Genomic DNA, 23723 nt, shown 5'->3' on the forward strand with positions numbered 1-23723 from the left:
AATGCAGACTGGTGCAGCCACTATGAATAACAGTATGGAGTTTCCTCAAAAAAATTAAAAAATGGAACTACCATTTGTCCCAGTGATCCCACTTCTAGGGATATATCCTAAGAAACCCGAAGCACCAATCAGAAAGGATATACGCACCCCTATGTTCATAGCAGCCCAATTTACAATAGCTAAGATCTGGAGATAGCCCAAGTGCCCATCAGTAGGTAAGTGGATAAAAAAACTGTGGTGCATTTACACAAAGGAATACAACACAGCAGTAAAAAAGGAAGGCTCTCTTACCCTTTGAGACAGCATGAAGGGACCTCACAGTGATTTTAAAGTAGCCAAATAGAACAGAAGGCCTGAAAGTGGGCAAGTAATGATGTGAAGATGAGGCCATAGGAAACAATTGTAGGAACATGAATATTGCATAGCCACACTGTCCCATATAGTAGATACATTTGGCTATTTAAATTACATTTATATTAATTAAGATTAAAGTAAATTAGAAATTCAGTGTATCAGTCCCACTTGCCACGTTTTCTGTGCTCAGGCTGAGCATGGCTGGTGGTGGCCACACTGGGCAGCACAGATGTAGACTTCCTTCATCACAGGAAGCGCCATTGAATGGTGTTGTCCTGCAATTGCCAGATTTGGAAAAGGCATCCATGGAAAGATGGATAATTTTCAAATGTATTTGGGGTTACTCAAATTCTATAAAGAAGTGGTGAGCCCTAGCCAGTTTGCCTAGGTGAATAGAGTGTCAGCCTGCAGATGAAGGATCCCAGGTTCTATTCCAATCAAGGCACGTTTGGGAGGGAGAGACAGCAGGTCCCTCTCATTTCCACTATCTCTAAAAATCAATAGAATAATATCCACAGGTGAGGATTAACAACAACAACAAAAAAGAAGTGATGGGACAGGAGAAATATGCTTTTACAGTATTAAAAAGTAAAATAATCTCACAAGAAACACAAAATTTGCCTCAGATAATTCTGGGTTCCACTCTGCTGAGTAATCCTAGACACATTGCTTTTAATTTCTGAGCCTTTGTCCCTTTATTTGCAAGATAGGATAACATAATGCTTCCTCACAAGAAGTTCATAAACATTAGAAATGATGTATGGAAAGTGCCTCCTACAGTGCCTGACACATAGTAGGTGTTCAAGTAGTTATTGTTTTTCTTAAGTAACCATTGGGAAGAGGGTAAAGCTAGTAATGGTCATACACAAAAATTATACCTTTGAATAAAGTGTGAGTCTATATTTGCTAAAAAATATTTTATAAGCCTGAGTTCATTTCAGAAGCTTCACACCAAAAGTGTCTGGGATCTTAGTAAACACTGAACAGAGGAAATGACCAAGTCAGGACAGGAAAATATATACCCACAAAGGAATCAGGGAGTCAGGAAGAGCGTAATGAGTAAAGCGGGTCTGAAGGGGAAAGGGAAAGATGATAAAATAAGAAAAGAGCAGATACATGAGGGTAGGAAGGGAAAATAATCTCAGATGAAGTTCCTCCTGGAAATACAGCAGAAAAAAAAAATGTGAGGCATAAAGACATAATCAAATCGGGATGGAAAAATCATTTCTCACTTCAAGACTGTAAGGGAACAGCTTTTCCATTAAACTAATTTTCCTGTGCAAGCGAGGCAAACATGTCCAAAGGATTCAGGAGAAAAAAGAGCAGCAAAACTTCTAACGGCCATCTATTCCTGGCAGGCTTCACCTGTAAGCGAGTCACTGTAAAGTGATGGGCCACTGTTTTGTGATGTACAAATGGCACAGGGTGTGCTAGGGGACAGTGAACCCTTCCAGATTCAGTCTGCCATGTTTATGGTAAGTGTTGGGCTCTGACAACCAAAATTTGAATTCTCTGCGATTATTCATCCGAAGAGGCAGCCCAGAAAAAAAACAAAAACAAAAACAAAAACAAAAAAACATGGCCCGGGTCCCAGGGGAGCATATGTAAAAAATAACACATTACTTGTCACTGTGGCCAAACCTCCCATATCAGAGAATACTGGAGTCCAAAAGGTAACACGCCACGGCTAGGGAGGGATCTCAGCATTGCTGTGTATTCCACGGGGAAAACGTTGGTTGCCTGAAATCAATCTGGACACTGCAAGAGACAGGGTGCTTGGAAGAGGAAGCAAATCACCCCTTGCACAGGAGGCCAGAGTTTTTTTACACCCAAATGCAGTGGGAATATGTTGGATGAAACAAGAAACAAGGTGAAGAAAGAACTTTGGAAACTGTGAGATAGCTCAGAGGCCTCAGACTCAGGAACCAACTTCCATTTGATCCTGAAAAGTAGAGTCAAGACTATAAAAAGACAGTAGCACAACCTATTATTTTTACCCAACATGTGTATACTGAATACCCATATTGCCCCCAAAATAGCGTTAGGTACCGGGGATGCAATGATGAATAAGACAATCGCAATTCCAGCCCTTTTAAACTTAAAAATTGTCTATGTCCAAAATTAGGTAATTTGATTTATACTGTCAATTTAATAAACACATATATGTGTACTGATGAAGGCATTAGTTTAGAAAAGTCAGCCATGTTGTCTATCATAAAACCTTATCCTCTGTCTGACGAAATCCCCCAAGGAGCTGATGAAACCCACTGGAAGGTGGCAATACACAACTTCCCGTCTCTGCCATTAAAGTAGCTGCAGCTGAAAAATTAGCCTGTAACACCTCTATTAGGATTGCAAAAGCACTTTTCAATTTAGTCGTTTGCATTAGGAATTCCATGTATATTTTGAATACCACGCAGTATAGACATTGCCGGGTTTATAGGTTTTATTGATGATTGGGTAGCTTAAAAGTGCACTGTTATAAAAAGCTCAGGTCTAAAAGCCCTGAAGACTTTCCTTTCATGCCCTTGTTCTCTCTCTAACCTTTTCCTATTGTCAACAATGTGCATAGCAAAATGCATAAACATTAAATTAGGTTATCCTATCAAAATTAGTTGTCTTTTACATTTGAATCCCTAGCCTTAAGATATATTTATTGTATTATACATTTTTCAAGTATGTTTTATTTTCCCTAAAAAGAAGTCAGAGCTTTTACCTTCATTAGTGATACAAAATAGTTTTTTCTCTCTAAATGCAAGATAAAAATATTTCAGTCACTTGCTCTATTTTTCTAATGGAACCATCTAAACATTCAAATGCCCACTTTAATTTCAATAGGTTCTATTTAAGGTGGGAATAGCACTAATAATTTAAAATTATGAGTGGGTCAACCACATTTAGAGTAATGGACATATACCCATACAAAGACTTGCAGTTATCTAATAAAATGTTACTTTTTAGAGATGTTTACTGAAGTATGTAAGGATGAGATAACTAGACATCTAAGATTTGCCTGAAAACACTTTATAAAAGGAAAATGTTTAAAATGTTAGATAAAGCAAATATAGCAAAATATTACATAGTGTTAAATTGAGTCATGGGTACATGAGAGTTCTATCCACTTATATATTTGTTTAAAAATTTTTATAATAATATGCATAAAGTGAAAAATAGTATCTTGTTAATATAACAGAAAAGGAACTTCTGATTCGAGGTAGCAACCAGTGTATGCATTTGACTCCCCAGCCATTCTGATACTTCAATGAAATAAAAGATTAGGGACCCTAAAGAGGAATAGTCACAAAATGAGATCAATGAAAGGAGAGAGCATCTTCAGCATGGGAAAGATTTCTAAAAAAAAAGATTTCTGGAAGACTGAGGGTGTATGTTGATGGATGAAACCAACAAAGAAAAGACATACCAAGAATACCCTCTGTGGTTTCTATAAAGCAAACTAGGTAGCTCACCCTAATTCCTGCCTCAAAGTCCGAAAGGGTAAGAAGAGCAGGGACAGGAAGTAAGGCTGAAAGGCGAGGTAAGCTGAAGGTCTGCATGTGTATAGCACAAAGACAGCAGGTGGCACTCCTACACCTCTTTTCACCTCCCTGTGCCCATGTAAGTAGCCTAACTGGGATACTATCTGTCCCAGTTTGCCTAGAACTGAGGGGAGGTGGGACAAGGAAGAAGAAGCAAAGCTTATGACTCCTTTATTTGCAGTATGCTTCCCTCCTTCTAAATAAATAGCCTTTAAAATGATCTCTTCACATGTACAATATCAAGCAACATTTTGGACATAATGATTCTTTGGGACAAGAACTGAGAAATGACAACAGAAATGGGAAGGGAGAAGGTTAACCAAGAAAAACAGATGGATTAGAAATTGATAAAGCAATTTAAAAAAAAGAAAGAAAGAAAAGAAAAGAAATTGCAACGCCTGAAAATGTACGAAGTAGAACAGAAAAGGACACAGCAGAACGACATGAAAGATGTTTCCTGGCATTGTCTTTAGGAAGATTAGCCTAGTGGAAAATGTCAGAATTTCTGCTGCAGTAGAAACAAATCGGACGAGACGGGAAGCACAGAAAGAAATGGGGGTGGAGGTGGTATCTAGAGAAATTAAATGACGGACAAAGTGAAAGAGGCAGATATTTTGGGTTAAGGACAACATTCTTCTTGTCACTCAGGTGCAATATTTGTGATTTATCAATGATTCCTCTCTCTTGGCCTCTATATTCAATCAATTACTCAGTCATTGTAGCTTTTACTTATACAATGTCTTTGATATCCATCTTCCTTTTCCTTCCACTGTGATCACCTTAATAATTCAGATGCCAATTTCCTTCTACCTAGAGACTTACAATGATATTCTTACCTCTGGTTTTATACCCCTCTGTTATGGAACTGAATTATGTTTCCCCAAAATACATATGTTGAAGCCCTAAACAATGTGACTATATTTTGAGATAGGACCTTTAAAAACTTAATTAAGGTTAAATGGGGCCATAAGGGTGGGACCCTAATCCAATATGATTAGTGTCCTTCTAAGAAGAAAAGACACTAGGGATGAGTATGCAAGTGAGGACACAGTGAGAAGGTAGCTGTCTGCAAGCCAAGGAAAGAGGCCTCAGGAGAACCAATCTTGATTTAGATTTCCAGCCTCCAGAACTATGAGAAAATACATTTGCATTGTGTAAGCCACCTAGTCTGCAGTATTTTGTTATGGCAGCCTTAGCACTAATATATCCTCACAGTGAAGGTGCCTGAAACTTCTTAAAATGCAACACTCACTGTTACTCCCTCTTCACAATCATTAATGATTTCCCACAGAGATTTCTCACCCTGGTCTTTACAGAAATTCTTCCCGTATTTACCTTTCACCATCTCCACGTTTTGAACAAAATATGACTCCTCACCATTTCAACAATGGCAAATAAATTCTACTCCCACGTCTTTCTTCTGGGAATGCACTATTTTACTCCAATCTCAACAAAATCAGGAGTAGCAGGACCCCGGTCTCAAGAATTCCCAGAATTTTCCTTAATACTTGCCCCATGAGAATGGCCCACTTCCATTTTCAGACCTATTAGAACTCAAATGTGTTCATGGAATCTTCTGGAAACAGCTGGTTGTAATGCCCTAATGGCTTTTCTATCCCCCATATACCATATCCAGTCTGTCCATAAACCTTATAACCTCTCACTTCAAAATATATTCAGAATCTAATCACTTCTCACCAGCTGCCTTGCCACCACCATGGTCCAAGTCACCCACAATCACTTCTCACCTGTGATGCTGCCGTGGCCTCCTAATTGGTTTTCCTGCTACTGCTTTTGACAAGACAGGCTCCTATCAACATAGTAGCCAGAGGTTTTTGAAAGTGCAGATTACATCATGTCATTCCTGTGCTTGGGACTCTCCAGTGGATCCCATATGACCCAGAGTAAAAGCAGCTGTCATTATCCAATATAATATCAGTTTGTATATATATTAGGTATTGTCTGTTTTCCCATCTAGAAGATAAACTTATAAAAGCAAGAATATTTTCTGTTTTCTTCACTGCTCTAATCAACACAAAAACATTGGGTGGTACACACACAGTATGCACTCAGTAAATACTTATTGAATGAATGAATGAACGAACGAACGAACGAACGAACGAATGAATGTTATGAGCCCTAACTCTGCTTATCTTCCTGGATTTTGAGTCCTTCCTTTCCTGGTCTAGTTTATCATTCCTTGCTTGGGTCCCCATCATAACACATAAAGGGGAACCCGAGGACCCTGCTGGGTAGTCCAAAGCCTCGGCCATGTGAATCACTCACAGCCAGCTCTAGATGGAAATGGAAATAGAGTCCACTGGCTCTACAAGCAAGACAGCTGCCACTCTGGCAGTCATCCTGGGACACATGGCACTTCTGTGCTTAGAGAGGCAAAATTAAATTTGTATATCCATTTTAGATTCTGTTGATTGCCAGATTTGTCTTAGAAAAGAGAGAGAGGAATCCCAAAACTCTGTACAAAGTTATTAGGGGATTGTCCTAGCCTGTTTGGCTCTGTGGATAGAGTGTCAGCTTGCTGACTGAAGTGTCCTAGGTTCGATTCCAGTCAAGGTCATATGCCCAGGTTGAGGGCTTGATCCCCAGTAGGGGGCAGCCAATCAATGATTCTCTCTCATCATTGATGTTTCTATCTCTCTCACCCTCTCCCTTCCACTCTGAAATCAATAAAAAAATATATTTTAAAAAACACACAAAGATATTAGGGGATAAAAACATATCTTACTTTCAAGTAATTCTCCCTCTAATCTAAATACTGTATCTCATATCAATAGTATGCATTTTTTATTTTTTTTATTTTATGCTCAAGAAAGATAGGGAACAGGAAGGCTCTATCATACATGTGATGACCTTTTATATGCAAAATGTGTTCTTCTAGGAAGCTTTCCTAGAACTTAAGCAGTATGTCCCATCAATTAGCTAATATTCTTTCTGTAGCAGCTGATGTAGATAATGGCAATAAATATAGTTAATTAAGATAAATAGTTGGTTCATGTTTCTGGTCATTGTGGTAGAAGATTACTCATAAACATATATGTGATATTGGAAGTATTTTTAGGAGGCCTGTCTGTTTTGAAATGTAAGGTACTGCCCTAGTGTCTTAAGAGTTCTTAGCAAGATTATTAAGAAAAAGACTCTGGCCTATAGGAAACACTGGCTGGCTGTCCCCCCAGGATTTATTATCTCCTCCTACCTTCTCATGGTACCCAACTTTCAATTCAGATTCTGTGCAGAATACATTCCATTTTTCCTCCCAGATCTATTCTCTGCTCTTTTTCAATCAGCCCTGGAAGGCTGACCAGTATGGTCTCATCAACAGGACTCCTGCATCCTCAGGCTTCTGGTTTGGTTCGGACAATGGGGAGCACCAGTAAAAAACAGGAGAAAACAAGAATGTAATATTATTAATTTCACTAGCTCCCTCCCAGTCACCTCTGAAATTAACTGTGTTCCTAATGGGTCCCTGTTCCTTTCAACACCTTCTTCTCCACAGGAATATTCACAGAACTCCCTTCTACCTTTCAACCAAGTCCTCTTCCAGGTTCCAGGAGCCTCTCCCTCCCCTTTCCAAGTCCCTGTACTATGCCTTATGGTTCTACTGCACCCCACCCACACCTCTGTAAGTTGGCCTTTTGAATACAACAAAACAAAAACATCTCACCTAAAATTAGCCTAATTGAGTGTTTATGACCTCTATTTGGGGGGGTGACTCTGACAAACACAGGTATCTATACTTTGCTTACATTGATCATTTGCTGTTGGAAAATATTATGACAAGTTTAAGACCCAGAATAGGCCCTGATTGGCTAAAGCCACTGAGAATATTTTATTCCTTTGGCCACAGTGATTGGTTGGGTGGGAGGTATTGGCACATAACCTAAGTTAGTCTAATTTGGGTAAATTTTAGGACACTTGCCTGAAATTTCCAGATGCAAGTTCTTTTGTTCTCAATGGGTGAACCAAGAAATACGTAGTTCAATTTTTTATTTTTTATTTTTATTTTTTTTTTGCTAGTAACTGTTCTACAGCCATAAGGAGAATCAGCCTTCAGATGAAGCCAAAATGTGGACAGCAGCACAGAGAGGAAAAGAAAGAAACCAAATCCTTGGTGGAAACTTCGGGTTAATCCTGAAACCTAGCCTTTCAGACTTTTATAAGCTCATAAATCTTCTTTATTGTTTCTGCCAGTTTCAGCTGGCTTTTCTGCTGCTTTCAGGATAATGAGTCTAAGCGAACACATGCTCACACAGAAACTTAATTCTGATGATTTCTCACAAATTTTCCAGCTAAAAATGTGTATGAGGAAATGCAATAAACCAGGAAGAAGAGATGCACAAATAAGGATCTCTTTTCCTTCCTGAGAGGCCCCTTGAAGTATTTCCAAGTGGCCAATAAAACTGTGTACCAGTGAGCTCATTCAGCCATTCTGGAACACTCTTTGTAGGAATCCAATTAAGAACTTCTTCAGTCCACATGATCTTTTCCCACTGCAAACTCATCTACAACCTGATGTCATTACTGGCACAGTTATCTTGTAAACAAAAGCTCAGTTCAAAAGAGTATTTAGAAGAGTTGTTATGCACAAGTTAGGCAGAGTGGTGGCAGCCTGTGAAACAAATTTTTGAAGTATCCACAAAAGGTTATGAGCCTAATGTGATATGTTATATGATAGTAATATATGAGGAAGAACAAAGAAAAGACTCTGACATGTCTAGACTGTGACACAAACCCAAGGGAAATATGAAAAGAACACAATCTCAGAAGTGAATTCATCAGGGGATTTCAGAGATGTCTACTTATCAGGGGCCATTTCAGACATAAAACTACATATACAATCAGAGCCAAAATTACATTGCTTTAGGATAGTTACAAAATTGTGAACCAAACAGAAAAGATAGGATTAACAGCTAAAGAGAAAGAAAAATATCTTATTCTAACATTTTACATCATGAAATAAGGAATTATCCTGTGTTTATGGCCCAATGGGGTTCAGATGTCCTGGAGATTTGGATAATAACATAACAGCATCATTGATGGTCTGTAGAATTCCATGAGTTATAGTAAGATTGCTACATTATTCATGCCTTTATTTAACAAATATTTATTGAATACACTTACGTGTTTATTTTAAATGCTGAGAATGCAAGAGTTAACAAACAGGCAAAGCTATCTGCCCTCATGGAGCTTACATTCTCGGGGCAGACAGAAAATAAACATTTATTCGCAACCCATTCAGTGCTCTCTCCTGTGTCTCAAAGGCAGGAAGTCAGGGGATTACCTTTCCCAGGCTCCCTTTCCTGGGAGATCTGGGTGAATTTGCATTTTGCCAATGCTCTCACATAAGATTTGGAAGGCAAAGAGGAGTGCTACAGTGGCCGGCTGAAGGCAACGGGCCATCACGGGGACTTCAGAGCCAGGGCACTGTGACACTGCTGGCCATTTGCTGCAGTATTTTTACCTCTGGGTGGCAGCAGCCAGTTGCTGAGTCCTGGGTTATATCTACAGTGATATTACTCGAAAGAAAGCTAATAGCAGCCACACTAATCGTCACTAATCTAGCTTACCAACAACCTCTGAGCACCTAATCCTGATATCAAATCCTCAAGTTGTTTTTCTTTTTCTTTAGTGAATCCTGTCAGAATCTTACATACCAAGACTGGTTCCAGACCTTCAAAAATGGGACTCTCGTATGATTGGTTAGTTGACGTGGTTGGGTTCACATGCAGTGATGACCTCATTTCAATTTAAAATGCAGTTCAAAGGAGACACATAGTGGCTAACAGTTACTTAAATGAACACCTCTGGCTGCCTAAAATCAAGGGTCTATTGAAGATAAGGATTTAGGAGAGCAAGTTGATTATTGCTGTGGAAAAGAGAGGAGAATTAGACAGACTGAGGCGTGTGTCGGCTACTTCTGACGACACTACAGTGGAGGCTGTAAGAAAAAATATGACAAGCTCAGAAACTTTACAGTCTTGGATCAAGCCAGGATCCTCACATTTGAAGCCACATCATTGATACAGCCAAAAATCAGACCTGTCTGTGGCTACAGGTAGCAAGTTTATAATGCAAGATGATTTCAAAGCCTTGCTAGGCCTCTTGTGTAGTTGTTAAGGACTTCATTGGTAAGAGTGGGCCCTGGGAATTGGGAAAGGGGCATTTTGGGAGACTTGGGTGAATCTTCGTACTCTGAACCTCAAATCCTCCAAAAACGTCCTTGCTGAAAGAAGTAAACCCCTCCTCCCATCAGTCCTTCCCCCCATTTAGCAGATTATAATGACTCCACCAGCAGCAATCTATAATAATAAAAGGGTAATATGCTAATTAGACCAGACGTCCTTCCGGATGAAGCTGGGGCTGGAAGAAAGCAGCATGGGTCCCAGGTGCCTGCCGGTGGCGGGAGGGAAGCAGCCCAGGTCCCGGGTGGTGGAGGGAAGCCGGTGCTGGCAGCCAGGGGAAGGAAGGCCTAATTTTGCATGAATTTTCATGCATCGGGCCTCTAGTTACATCATAAGAGACTACCAATAACTTAAAACTCAAACAGAGCATTATTGACTGCATCAAGACCTGGACAGAAACAAAGCCCCATTAGCATTAAAGTCTTGGGTTTTAAAGCCAGAAAGGCCCAGGCTTGAGTCCCATCTCCATCATTAACTATCTACATAGTTAGAATTTCTGTTTAGAATTTCCATAGAAGTTTGCTTCTGTTTAGAATTTCCATAGAAGTTTGCTTTGAAGAGACTAAGGTAAGAAGGTGGAAGGAGAGACCCACTTGTGGGGTTGCCCAGGTGTTCACGTCATAGGATGAACCTTAGGTAGGACCCTGATCCTTTTGATCAACCAACAACATGGCAAAATTTTGCCATAGTATTAACACAATTACATAAAAGATAAATGATAGAAATATAAATAATTATTTGCCAATTTCATATTGGTGATACGACTCTCATCTTACATATATAATGGAACACAGTGATGCAGGATTTGGGATAGAGCTGAAATGAAGTGACTCTGCAATTTCTTGCTGTTCTTTGGCTCTTCCTGTTAATGCAGAGAGCTGCCATAATGTATGAAACTAGGATCCTACATAAACCAAGAGAAGATAAAGAGAAGGCCTATGAGAAGCACAGGCCTTGGGCTTGGTGGAGGAGTGAATTGGGTTGTTGGCCTGGCTGCTGTCTCTCGGCCTGAGAAGGCCCCGTGGTTACATTTACTGCTCTCAGAAGCTGGTGTCCGCACCCTGTTAGCCTTTTGCAAAGTGAAGTAGAGACTGATTGTTTCCCCTTATTTGCCAACTTCAGAAACATCAAAAGAAGAGTAAATATAACCGTAACTATAACAATATGTTCATTGTATTGCATTTAGTGAGCACATGACAGGCACTGGTAGGTATGAAGTGCTTTCCAAGTATTCACTCGTTTAGTCCCTCAGCAGCCCTATGAGTGAGATAGGTTGTTATAATCCTGAATTATAGGTTTGTAAAATCTGAACTTGTGAGAGGTTACATTTCTAGCTTAAAATCATGTAGATAGTTAATGATGGAGATGGGACTCAAGCCTGGGCCTTTCTGGCTTTAAAACCCAAGACTTTAACCACTGTACTATTCTGACTTTCTTTTGCCACACATGGGGCCTGGAGTCCTGTTTGTTTTGTCTATTATATATCTCTCCAGTCCAACCGCTTTTCCCAGCACCAACACTCCAATAACGAATGCTGTGATCTTTCTAAAGGATTACTGTAGCAGCCTTGTAACTGGCCTACTTTTACCCATTTTAACCCCACTTCTAGTCTGTTTTCTGCATTATAGCCAAAGGGAAATTTAAAAAACATAAATCTTATTATGCTGCACACTTTAATGACTTCATGTAAAGACCCATCTCTCCACACCAATTTTTTAGGCCCCCACGGTCTGCCCTTCACTCCATTTTGGGCCTCATGGAGTCCATTGTTTCCTGAAGGTCCTGTCCCGTCCTTGCTTTCTCTTCTCCCATCTTCCTCAACTCCTCGAATGCACCATGCACTTCTCTTTGCACATGCTGCTCCCTCTGTCTGGAGTGCGCTTCCAGACCCCACCCCTGCCCCCCTTTGACCGAGCTAGCGCCATGCTTTCTGAAGGTCACAGTTTAAATGTCACTTCCTTAGCCAAATCTTTCTAATCTCTAAATTAGTTCCCTTTGTTGAAAGGTGTCATAACAACATTTGCCTTTTCTTGGAGGTTGGTGTTTCTAGTTATTTGTGTGGTTCTCCGATGGATGTCTGCCTTCCTGATCATACTGTAAGCTCTTTGAAGGCAGGAACAGGTCAGGTTTTTGCTTACCACTGTAGTCCCAAGGCTTAGGGTAGTATTTGATGGATGGTAGGTTTTCAAACAATAGTTGTTAAAAAAAAAAGAAAAGGAAGGTACAACACACTTCCCTGGGGTGTATGAAAAAGACAACCTTTTCTAAAAGTCTATAATGTGCTTAGTCCTTCTGTGGAGGATAAAGTTGGCTGAGAGGGGAAGTCCAGTTCATCGGGCAGCCAAGGCCAGCCACACCGCCCTAGACCCTACCTGTCCGAGCCTGGGAGAGCAGCAACTAGGTGTAGTTAAGGAGTTTCTGTTGGTGGGAGCAATGCTTCAGGTTTACAACTGAAGTGGCTCACTTCTCAGGTAAGCAACTTAAGGAAGCAAATGCTTAACACATAACACATACCTTCCTTCTACCCCCAGGAGCCTTCAGGGTGAATTGGTTATCCAAGGGGAAGGATTAAGTGGGAGAACTGAGCCAAATTCTTTTCTCCTGAGTGATAGGTCTAGAAGTTTGGATACCAGGCTGGTATCTACCCTGGCAGAGGGGGCTATTTAGAATGACTCCCAAGGAGCTCTGGGATCTATAATGAGAGTCGCCTTGGGCAGAGGTTAAGGCACGATATACATTGAGACTGATACCAAACACTGCCCTCTCCTTTTCAATTAGAGATTGATTCTTTGGGCTCTAAAGGAAAGGTAGTTTACCAGATTCGTTTACCAGATTCACTTTAGATACAGTCATGTTACTTAACTACGGACATAGTTATTGTGTGAAGTACACAGAGGGAACTTACACAAACTTAGATGTTAAAGCCTACTATATACCTAGGCTATATGCTATAGCTTATTGCTTTTATCTACACATACACATTGCTTGGTACTGTATAAAACAACAACAAAATAAATCAAGGACAAGAGAAAACGATGTGATCAAGAGAAGTGGTAAACACGAGATGTCTGAGGCTGCCGCCGGCATAGCACGGCACACTGCTTTACAGCAAACTTTTCTCGATAAGTAAAAGAATACACTAAAATAATGATAAAAAGTATAGTAAATACATAAACCAGTAATAGTCATTTTTTATTATTATAAATTATAATATACTGCAGGCAATTGGATGTGCTAGTTATGGGACTGGTGGGACAGTATGTTTGTTTACAGCAGCATCGCCGTAAACATGTAACCCATTGCATTATGACATTTTTAAAAAATATGTTATTGATTTTAGAGAGAGAGGAAGGGAGAGGAAAAGAGAAAGAAAGAAACATAGATCAGGTTGCCTCCCATATGCACCCCAACCTGGGATGGAACCGGAACCTGGACATGTGGCCTGACTGGGAATTGAACTCCTGACCTTTTGGTGCACAGGACAATGCTCAACCAACTGAGCCACCGAGCCAGGCAGGGCTGTGTTACAATATAGGGCTTGCACGTCGCTACACCTTAGGAATTTTCAGCTCCGCTACAATCTTATAAGACCACAGTGTAGAGGCAGTCTGTTGTTGACAAAAACGTCATCAGATAGCACATGCCTATTATCATTTTTATAGAATCCAAAGAAAAAAATTAAAGAAAATGCAAAGCTAAAGACTGGAGTGTTGGCAGTGAGTGAGGGAAAGAGAAACTTTTGCTTTGTAAGCCAGTCCGTCCACTCAGGAAATTTAGAGAATAAGAACTGTTTTGTTCAGATTGAAAATTCTAGGGAGTAATTATTATGCTTAAGATTCTTGCGACATAGCTTCCATTATTTTAGCTGCCTCCGTCCCACCGCCCTTGGACTTCATTGTCCGTGAAGAGTGACTATGTTTGACTTTGCTTGGAAACCATAAAACCACAACAAAATCATTCTCCTGAGTGCTACTAGGCAACACCAACACGGGGATCTCTCCCGCACCAGGAGAAGGCCTTGCCTGAAAGACTCACACAGGCTCACATGCTGCCGCTGGTGGAACTGAAGGCAGTTCTTCAGCATCATCTTAATAAATACCCAGGAATAGGTCCGATGAAGATGTCTAGTGCCTTCTCCAGAGAGCGAAGCTTGATAAACAACAATAGCAAAACCCGGCAAAGCCCGGCCAGTCTCCGTGATGTTACGGGCTGCTGATTTGACAGTCAAAAGGTCAGCTGCTATTATCTTTCTGAGAGCCCATTGAATGCGAGCCGTGGAATGTTCTTATTGAACTGCATCACTTCCTTCCTGGGACCATCAGGGCACTTCCCCAGCCTTTCCAGATAGGTTCTGCTCCAAAAAGGTCAACCGGGCGGTGGGAACCCCAGGCCAGAGTTCGGGGCCGGTGCAGCAGGTATTCTTGCTGGGGCTCTAGGCCATTTCTTCCCTCCTAGACCCCCAGGAGGTGAGAGGCTCCCCGAGAGGGTGGGGCACAGACCTGACTTGGCTGCTGCAGAGAAAAGCCTGAGGCCGTGCATCCGCGGGAGGGAGGTAAGGGATGCCGGTTAGACAGCCTCCCGGTCCCCTGTCCAGGGACCAGCACAACCTGAGCCTGGCGCGGGGCCAGGAGGGGTGTGGCGACTCCGGATAGTGCTGGGACCCCGCCTGGGAACTGCACCGACACCCGACCTTCCCCTCGGAAAGGAGTATTAGCTCTGGGAGCAGCGGGGGGGCCGGGGAGGGGGCGAAGGGGGGAGGCCTAACCCCCCAGGGTGCAGCCGCGGGGAGGACCGAATTGCAGAGGAGGGAGCGTGGCGGAGCAGCCTGCGCCGGGTGAGCCGGTGCGCCAGCCCGGGAGCGCGGCTGCGGCTCGGGAGCCCGCCCCGCGGCGCGTTGTACTCGGAACCCGGGCGGCGGGCTCCCCGCAGCCCTGCATCCGCTCGCACCAGGGCTACTGAGACCGCGCCGGCCATTCGCTCGCTGCGCCGCCTGGAGCCTGAACCAGCCCGGGAGAGAGAAGGTAAAAGGAAGGAGAGATGGGGGCGGGAAGAGAAGGAGAGGGGATGAGAGGCTGGGTGCAAGCCGAAGAGATTGCAGACAAATTGCGAGCAAGTTTGCACTCGCTTGCACGGGTGGTGCGTGCTTGGGGGGAGGCGGTGGTAGTGGCGTGTACGTGCGGTACTCTTGGATGGGGAGGCGGGAGGAGGGGAGCGTGTTCCCAGCCTCTTGGACGTAGCTGCCCCTATTCATAGCCCCCCTCTCTGACTTGTCATTTCCGCTTATGGCACCTCTCTCGGGCTCCAATGATGCCGAAGCAAAAGGCTGCCACCCTCTCGTTGTGATGGCTGGCACTGGCGCTACTCTCAGATGGGAGATGTAGGGCGCTGGACGCATTCTCGGAGCCTCCCTTCCTCCACCCCAGACTATTTCAGGAAGGGCTGAGGGAGGGGGAACGGGCGGCAAAGCCCAGGGCTGGGTGCCTGAAGGAGGCCCCAGCTTCAGACTCCACTCCGCTGTCACCCAGCAAAATGCTTCCACGGAGAGCCTACGCTAGAGGGCAAGATAACTTTCCTCTCCTCCCCAGAAACGCACGTTCCAGACGGAGGCTGTGCATTGCTGCCCCAGGAGTCAGTCCTGGGAAAGGGTGCTTCCCAGCGACGCAGGTGCCAGGCAGGGGGCAGGGAACCAGCGCAACATGAAGCAGCATCAGCTGCAAAGCAGAGGGACCCCTTTGGGAAACGGGTTCGGGGTGCAGCCTGGATGACAGCGTGGATGCTGCAAGTTCAGGCCCTCTTTCATAAATAGAGTCAGGTCCAGCCCAGCCAGAAGCATCAGCTGTGGACTGGGCTCTGCCATGCTGGAATGTTCCTTTCTGAGCTGCTCATGGTTGGAGTAGAAACCAGGGATGTAGCTGCAATTTTTCAGGGAAGGTTAAGAAAGTTCAGAGTGAATTATTTTCTTTCTTTTCTTTAGTGCCTATGTTCGGCTTCATCTGGGAGCCACTTTCCAAAAGAAAACATTTGTAACCAGAAACCAGATCTATCCAAGAGAAAGTGTAATAATTCTCAATTAGGCAAAGGTTATTAATGTGACCCACATGTGCGTTAAGTGCTGATTTCATCATGAGTCATGAGGATGGTTTTTTCAGAGGCTTGCTGTTCCCCACAGTGAAACAGATTAATGGTGTAGATAAAAAGTCCCTGACATCACCAGAGCAGTGGGAGAGAGCGTGTCTTTTCTTCTTGTGTCTTTGAATCTGTTTATTACTTTGTGGCAAATTTAGAATGAAATGTGCCAGATGAAGGCTACCTTCGTATGTTTCGTGCAGAAGATAAAGGCACAGCTTGACTCCGATAATACTGCGAACCTTTGAAAACATTTGCTTAGCTTCTACGTTACAGTCTCCTTACCATCTTTCTGAGCTGGCGATGTTCCCCACTGTTTTCTTTCAGTTGTCATTGTGCCCATAAAAAGAGTTCTTCTCACTTGATGCTTTTCTGCCAAGGAGTAGGGGTTGCGGAAGGGTGGTTTACCATTTTAAAATGTTCCAGAATTGCTTGTGTGAAATGTGTAGGGTGCTACACCTAAGACGTGCTCTCTGATAATTATGCAACAGCTTCTTAGAAATGAGAGGAGGTGTAATGGGAAGAGGAGGCAAGCCCATGACTGGGCAAGGTCGGTAGCATTTTCTCCCGCCGTTCCCGCGCTAGATTCTACAGCCACACCCTGTGGCCTGAAGTGACAGGCACACGACCCAGGCCTCCCCCGTGAGGAGATCTGCCTTTCTCCTCCTCTGTCGTATAGTCCTGTACCCTTCCTTAGGGACTAATTCAACAAGAGCTAATGTTTGGCAAAGAGTGCGGTATATACTCTAGCAAAGTATGGCAGAAAGGGAGCTGATATGTTTGGGCATGATTAATAGTACTCCAAGCTTATAAAAATGAAGTTGAATTATGACACTATCTTTCATGCCCATCAGCTCTATACTTGGTCTTTTGATTGCTTGTTTGTATTTTTGCTCTTGCAGGCTAAGGACCAGTGCTTATTTGGTCCTGCAGATTTCATAATAGTGAGTAATCACCAGTGCTACTCACTGATGCCCCCACACATACGTTAGCAGCATGTTTCTGATAACTTCAGGATGTCCCTCTTCTTCCCTTTAGCCATCTTTACACCATTTAGCCATCTTAGTTTTTTGTTGTTGTTGTTGTTAATTAGTACCATTACTAAAGGGTGAAAGAGAAAATCGATAACGACATCTAAAATCAGACACTTATGTGACTCATTCCAGCAAAGAACTTAGCTAGAAAGAAGGAGGTCGGAATGCATTCATTAGCTTTTCTGTTTTTGTTTAAGTGGATTTTAATAGCGATGCTATTCTTGAGCATATTTAGGCAGCTCATTAAGTAATATCCGTACTCCATGTATACCCTGGCAACGTGCTGTCCATCAGTTTCTGTTTTACGGCGTCACTTCATCCTCTTCAGGTATGAATGAGCCACATCATCTCCGATTGTAGCATAAGCTCTCAGAGAGGCTTATCTGTCTTGTTCACTGCTATTTACTTAGTATCATTGTCAAATAGTTTCTCAATACCTTTTTTTTTCTGAATGAAATAATGCAGGAATCTTGCCTCTCTGCTAGGTGTGGAGGATGGACTTAGCTACCTTGTAATCTCAGTTTGGAATTTTCTGCTCTCCTTTCTCCATGCCTAACCCTGTAGTTACGCCGCTTTAAGATGTATTTCTGTGGCCCCGTAGGGTCTCTTCTAGTGTTTTTCCTAGTTAGTGTCTTCCTTTGTAGGAGCACAAACAAGAAGCCACTTCAGTAGCCAGGTGTCCACTCTGCTTAGAGACTGGCAAGGTCCTGCTGTGATGACTTGCTGCTGAGTTTCTCACAGGTGTGGGTGATAGAGGCGCATGCTGTTTAGATAGGAGAATCCCAAACAGCAGACAGTTTAAAATCCCTCTGCATCCTGCACAATAAATACACCAGATGGCTATTGATTGGGCATTGAGCTTGTTTCCACACAACCTCTGGTTTCTCCATTACAACACTCACTCTCCTTTGCTGTAGTGTTCATTTATCATCTCCTCCTCTGGTACATAAGCTCTCAGAGAGGCTTATCTGTCTTGTTCACTGCTATTTACTTAGTATCGTTGTCAAATAGTTTCTCAATACCTTTTTTTTTCTGAATGAAATAATGCAGGAATCTTGCCTCTCTGCTAGGTATGGAGGATGGACTTAGCTATCTTGTAATCTCAGTTCCTCCCGCTGGAAGGATTTGGAGATGGTGCAGGGACTGCTCATTGGTACACAGCCCAGCAAAGTCTATCTAATTCTCCCTTTCCATCCCAATACTGGTTGCTCCCCTCTCCCTCTCCCACCTCTCACAATATCCTGTGCCTGGACACGGTTATCCTCCCATCATTCTGGTTCGGGAGGTCATGGCCACAGCCACTGCTAGGTAATCAATCAGTTCAAGGAGTGACCTTCAAGATCTCATGACATTGTACCAGTAGTGGTTTTAGCTGTCACATGTGCGGCCTCTGGTTTTGGAACTGAAGAGCACACCTGAGGGCATTTCTTCACTCAAATTGCAGGTAGAGAAACTGAGGCCAGGGGAAAGAGGATGGGAACCAGTGATTAACTGAAACTCTACTACATGCCAGACACATTTTAAATTTAATTTAGCAGAATGAAATGAAACTTATTAGCATAAAATTACTTCCTTTTACAGATGAGGAAACAAGTGCTCAGAAAAGTTCACTTATCTTAAGGTCACGTGGACAGTAAGAGACAGAATTTGGACTCAGCTCCATGTCTTTTTAGCCTATTTCTTGGCACCACACTCCCCGGGACAGGCAGTGGTTGAGAGCTCTGTCCACAGAACCAGCTCCAAATCACCCAACTGGCTGGAACAAAACTAAGTCTAGAACTCATATCTTCTAATTCCCAGTCTCCTTTTATTATCTTTGTTTTACTAATTTAAACTTTTTAAATCGAATTATATGTCCTCTGAAGTCAAAGTATCAGTAAAAAGCAAGAGCATCATAATTTTGCAAAAGAGGAAATATGTGTACATGTGCAAAATATTTTATCTTGTGTCTAAAATAGGAAGGATATTGCATCAACCCCTTTTGCAGTGGGGAAGAAGGTTTGCTGGGGGTTAGCTCATAGAGGTGAAGTATTATGAACTTGATTGAATTAAACAAAAATATGTGTTGAGGACTGTGATGTGCTCACAGATATACTTGGTACCAACAGGTGAGATGTCAAAGCAATAAGACTTATAATCTCTATACCTGCAAAATGTTCGTGGTCTAATTTGAGTGAAATGAGGCTAGCAATGATCTTAGAGTGAGCTAAGGCTGATAATGGTGAAAAATATAAGACAAATCATATGCATAATAGTATAGATGGGTAGTATTGGAACAACTGAGGGAAAATAATGCTGAAGGGTGGTACTAGCGGAATAGGACATACTGTAGAAGTAAGACTGATGCATAAGCTGACGTTGGACACGCCAGAGCTATCTGACTTTCATGTGGTATCCAAAGAGGGATGGAGGGAAGGATAGATACATATTTCAGTATTAATCTATTGGGTAACATGAATGTGAACTATAAGAGATAGGAACATGGTGATCTGCTATGCGATGACTTTTGAAAAATGCTTTTAATTTCACAATTCTTGATGGATGGTGGTAGCCATGTCTTAATCATCTGTGAACTACAGTGCTGAGCATGGCTTGGTGTGGGGCAGCTGAATGAAAATGAATCTCTTTCCTCATCCCTACTTAGTATATATGTAGGTAGGTAGATGATAGATAGATAGATAGATAGATAGATAGATAGATAGATAGATAGAAAGATAGATAGATGGATAGATTTCAGAAAGTTATAGTGTTGCATTTGGAGAACCTAACTTTCTAACAGCTTAGAAGAGGCACTTGTAAGATTCCTCAGGCACTTCTCATTGTCTATTGGTTTTCAAATTAAGGCAGCTTGTGTATGTGGGCAGGTGGGATATTTGTCCCCAGGAGCTGAAGGCTGCTAATGGGCACACAGTCATCGCAGGCTGGGGGCCTGGATGCATGGCAGGCCAGCCATAGTAATCATTTCTCCTCTGAGAATCACTGGGAGAGCCACCCACTGAGAAGCACCCCTTCAGCCGGGAAGCTGCCAAGTATCGGGTCTACTTCCAGTGGGCATCCTTTCAAGTAGCCAAGAGAAGTCCGCTTCTGCCTTTTTATCAATGAATGCTATTCACTGCGCCCACCCCTGTCCCCTAACTTGCTAAGTGACCAGAATCCCTTTCCTGCCCCAGTCCACCTTTCAGATGCTTTTGCACGCGGGGACAGTCGCGGTGTGCAATGTTTTACATCCTTTTCAAAATGATAATCTAAAAGAGATTACTGTTGCCCAGTAGGTGTGGCTCAGTGGTTGAGCATCGACCTAGGAACCAGGAGGTCACGGTTTGATTCCTGGTCAGGACACATGCCCAGGCTGCAGGCTCAATCCTCAGTGTGGGGTGTACAAGAGGCAGCCGGTCAATGATTCTCTCTCATCATTGATGCTTCTATATTTCTCTCCCTCTCCCTTTCTCTCTGAAATCAATAAAAATATATTAAAAATATAAAGTAATTTAAAAAGATTACTATCAGCTTGGCATTTGTGCATTCTAATTAGAACCCATTATATACTAGTGTTAATAATGACACCTTACAGCCAGTTGTACTTACACGCTTCTACTTAACCAATCCTTCACAAATAATACTGTTTATATACATTCAGTTGATAATAGAATTTTTGATAGCATTCATAGACTCCTTTCATGTTTTTATTTTTCCTTTTGACAGGTGGACCATCCCACATACATGTGCTGTGTTTTCTTCACAGTTTTGTTTTTATCATCCTCCCCTGCCCCCCTCCCCATTCCTCTTCTCTACCTTCGTCATCATACCACCGAGATGGCGTGTGAACTGTAATAAGTGTCACTCTTACACAGGCCCCTTTAGCTTCGCCCCGCGCTTAATTTTCTTTCTCTGGGCACATTTTGCACTCTCCTCTTTTTCTGTCATTAATTATTTTATCTGTGGCAAAACCTTCTCTTCAGCTAACCCCAGGGTTAAGAAATCCTTGTTCCAAGTACATGTCTCAATGTCAAGATTTCAGCAACCACTCTCCTATCTCTTTTCCCCCTCCCCCACTGAAGAACTATGAGCTAAACCGGATCAAAGCAGAGACTTTAGGAAGAAGTTAGAAGGAAAATGTCTTGTCTGCTTAACCACCCCTACTCCACCCTTACCACTTACTTCAAAATCTGTGTGGAGAGAAATAACACTAAATCTAACCAATTTTGACTTCTAAAGTCAGGATATTTGAAACCCAAAATTTTAGAATAAAATAGTTTTGTATTTATTTTTTAATTCACCAAAGTGTTATTAGGAGCTAAGATTTGATCTCATTCATGAGAAGTGTACAAACAAAACAGAAAAATCAGCTGTGCAAAGCAGGCCAACACAGCATAGGAAGAGAGCCTGTGGGGAAAGAGGAATGGAACTCGTGTTTTAAACTTTCACTTTTCATAGACCAGTTGAGAAAGTTTATAGTTTAAAAACATGAAATAAAAGTGAACATTTATCCTCTTAGCTACCAATGCTATTGCCTATGTCTTGTGTATGTATTTGTTTTATCAACTATCATCAAAATTCCTAGTAGTTGCCTAGTACCTTATAAGTATTTTCCCATTAGTCATTTCACTTGGTAGTGAATCATCTATTCAAATTGAATAGAAATAGTTCTTACTTTAGCACTACGGTGACCTATGTAGATTTTTTTAAATTGCACCTTTTCTGTGTGTTTTTCAGGTCCCTGAGTTTATTGAAGAGGAAGGAAAAGAAGTGGTTTCACCTTGGGGAGTGTCATCTCCGCACTGACTGCCACCGTGCCTGGGGTTGCATCATGGCCCCATAGATCCAGTGAAGTTCAAGGTGTTTTCTGGAGCGGCCTAGTCCTGCTCTGCCTGGAGCCAAGAGTCTCTGCTGTGGGTTTCATGCGCAGCAGGGACCATGGCGGCCTCCAGGACGGCCTCTCGGGCTCCGCGGGACATTGCCAACGTGATGCAGAGGCTGCAAGGTAAGGCACAGACGCGGCCCTCGTTGTCTGGCTTTTGTTGTTACTGCGCTTGAAATATCCATTTATCTCAGAGCCTTTCAAGGTGCTTGCATTTTTATTCAATCTTATGAAACCTTAACAAGGAATCGCAAAATGTTTTTTATCCCAGTGTTTTCAAACGAGTAGATGCTACTTTAAGATTCTGTCTTCTTTATGTAGCAAAAAGACAAAGTTCTTATTTTGACTTTGCATCTGCATTTGTGTGGCCTTATTAATGGTTATTCGGTGTGTCAGAGCTATAGCAAACTATCCTTCAATAACAAATAGCGACCCAGCACCGTGACAGTGCCCGATAAGGTGTCATGACAGTGGAAACAAATAACTAGATGCTCTTGTTAGATGAGTAAACCAGTGGCCTACTTATCCCAACAGGAAAGCCCTTAGAGATATAGAAAGTCTTTAAGCAAAATGAGGCAAAGAAGCCCAAAGGGGTGATGAGATCAATGGTTAGTGGCAGCCTGTGGACTGGAACTGTTCCCACCAATGTTGTTTCTCTAAGAGCAAGGTGCTCTTTGCAAGAGAATCAACAGTCAAATGTTATGGCAGCTCATAAATGAGTTCCCCTTTGTGAATTTTCTTTAAACATGTATATTCCTTGAGCCATAAAAATTATCATCATCTATAGATACTAGAGGCCCGATGCACGAAGATTCATGCAAGAATGGGCTTTCCTTCCACTGGCTGCTGGCACTGCCTTCGCTCCGGCCCAGAGCCGCCTTTCCTCCTTCTTACGCTCCCCAGAGGCCCAGAGTGGCTGAGGCAGTACAGAACGCCCACCATTGGCTGCTTGGCGCCTGTGTATGCAAATTAACCCATCATCTTTATTGGGTTAATTTGCATACTCACTCCTGATTGGCTGGTGGGTGTTGTGAAGGTCAATTTGCATCTTTCTCTTTTATTAGTATAGACTAGAGGCCCGGTGCACGAAATTTGTGCACAGGGGTGTGTCCCTCAGCCCAGCCTGCACCCTCTCCAATCTGGGACCCCTCAAGGGATGTCCTCTCACAATCCAGGACTGCTGGCTCCCAACCGTTCACCTGCCTGCCTGCCTTCCTGATTGCCCCTAACTGCTTCTGCCTGCCAGCCTGATTACCCCCTAACCACTCCCCTGCCAGCCTGATTGATGCCTAAGTGTTCCCCTGCCAGCCTGTTTGCCCCTAACTGCCCTCCCCTGCAGGCCTGGTCACCCCTAACTGCCCTCCCCTACAGGCCTGGTTGCCCCCAACTGCTCTCCCTTGCAGGCTTGGGTCCCCCCCAACTGCCCTTCCCTGCAGGCCCGGTCGCCCCCAACTTCCCTCCTCTGCTGGCCTAATCACCCCTAACTGCCCTCCCCTGCAGGCGTGATCAACCCCAACTGCCCTCCCTTGCAGGTCTGGTTCCTCCCAACTGCCCTCCCCTGCTGGCCTGATCACCCACAACTGCCCTCCCTTGCAGGCCTGGTCCCTCCCAACTG

General features: G+C 42.9%; 1 protein-coding gene across 6 annotated transcripts in view; it reads left to right on the forward strand.

Moving 5' to 3' along the window:
* The first annotated feature begins 14890 nt into the window (after window positions 1–14890).
* Window positions 14891–23723, forward strand: part of SYNE1 (spectrin repeat containing nuclear envelope protein 1) — a 400736-nt gene continuing 391903 nt past the window's right edge. For all 6 annotated transcript variants that reach the window (XM_080663595.1, XM_080663598.1, XM_080663597.1 and 3 more), the window contains exons 1-2: window positions 14891–15111; window positions 21964–22231. In XM_080663595.1, the coding sequence (XP_080519721.1) occupies window positions 22165–22231 (67 nt within the window). In that variant the 5' untranslated portion in view covers window positions 14891–15111; window positions 21964–22164. The remainder of the gene's footprint in view (window positions 15112–21963; window positions 22232–23723) is intronic.

This window comes from Plecotus auritus (genome assembly GCF_963455305.1).
Source record: "Plecotus auritus genome assembly, chromosome: 4".
NCBI lineage: Eukaryota > Metazoa > Chordata > Mammalia > Chiroptera > Vespertilionidae > Plecotus > Plecotus auritus.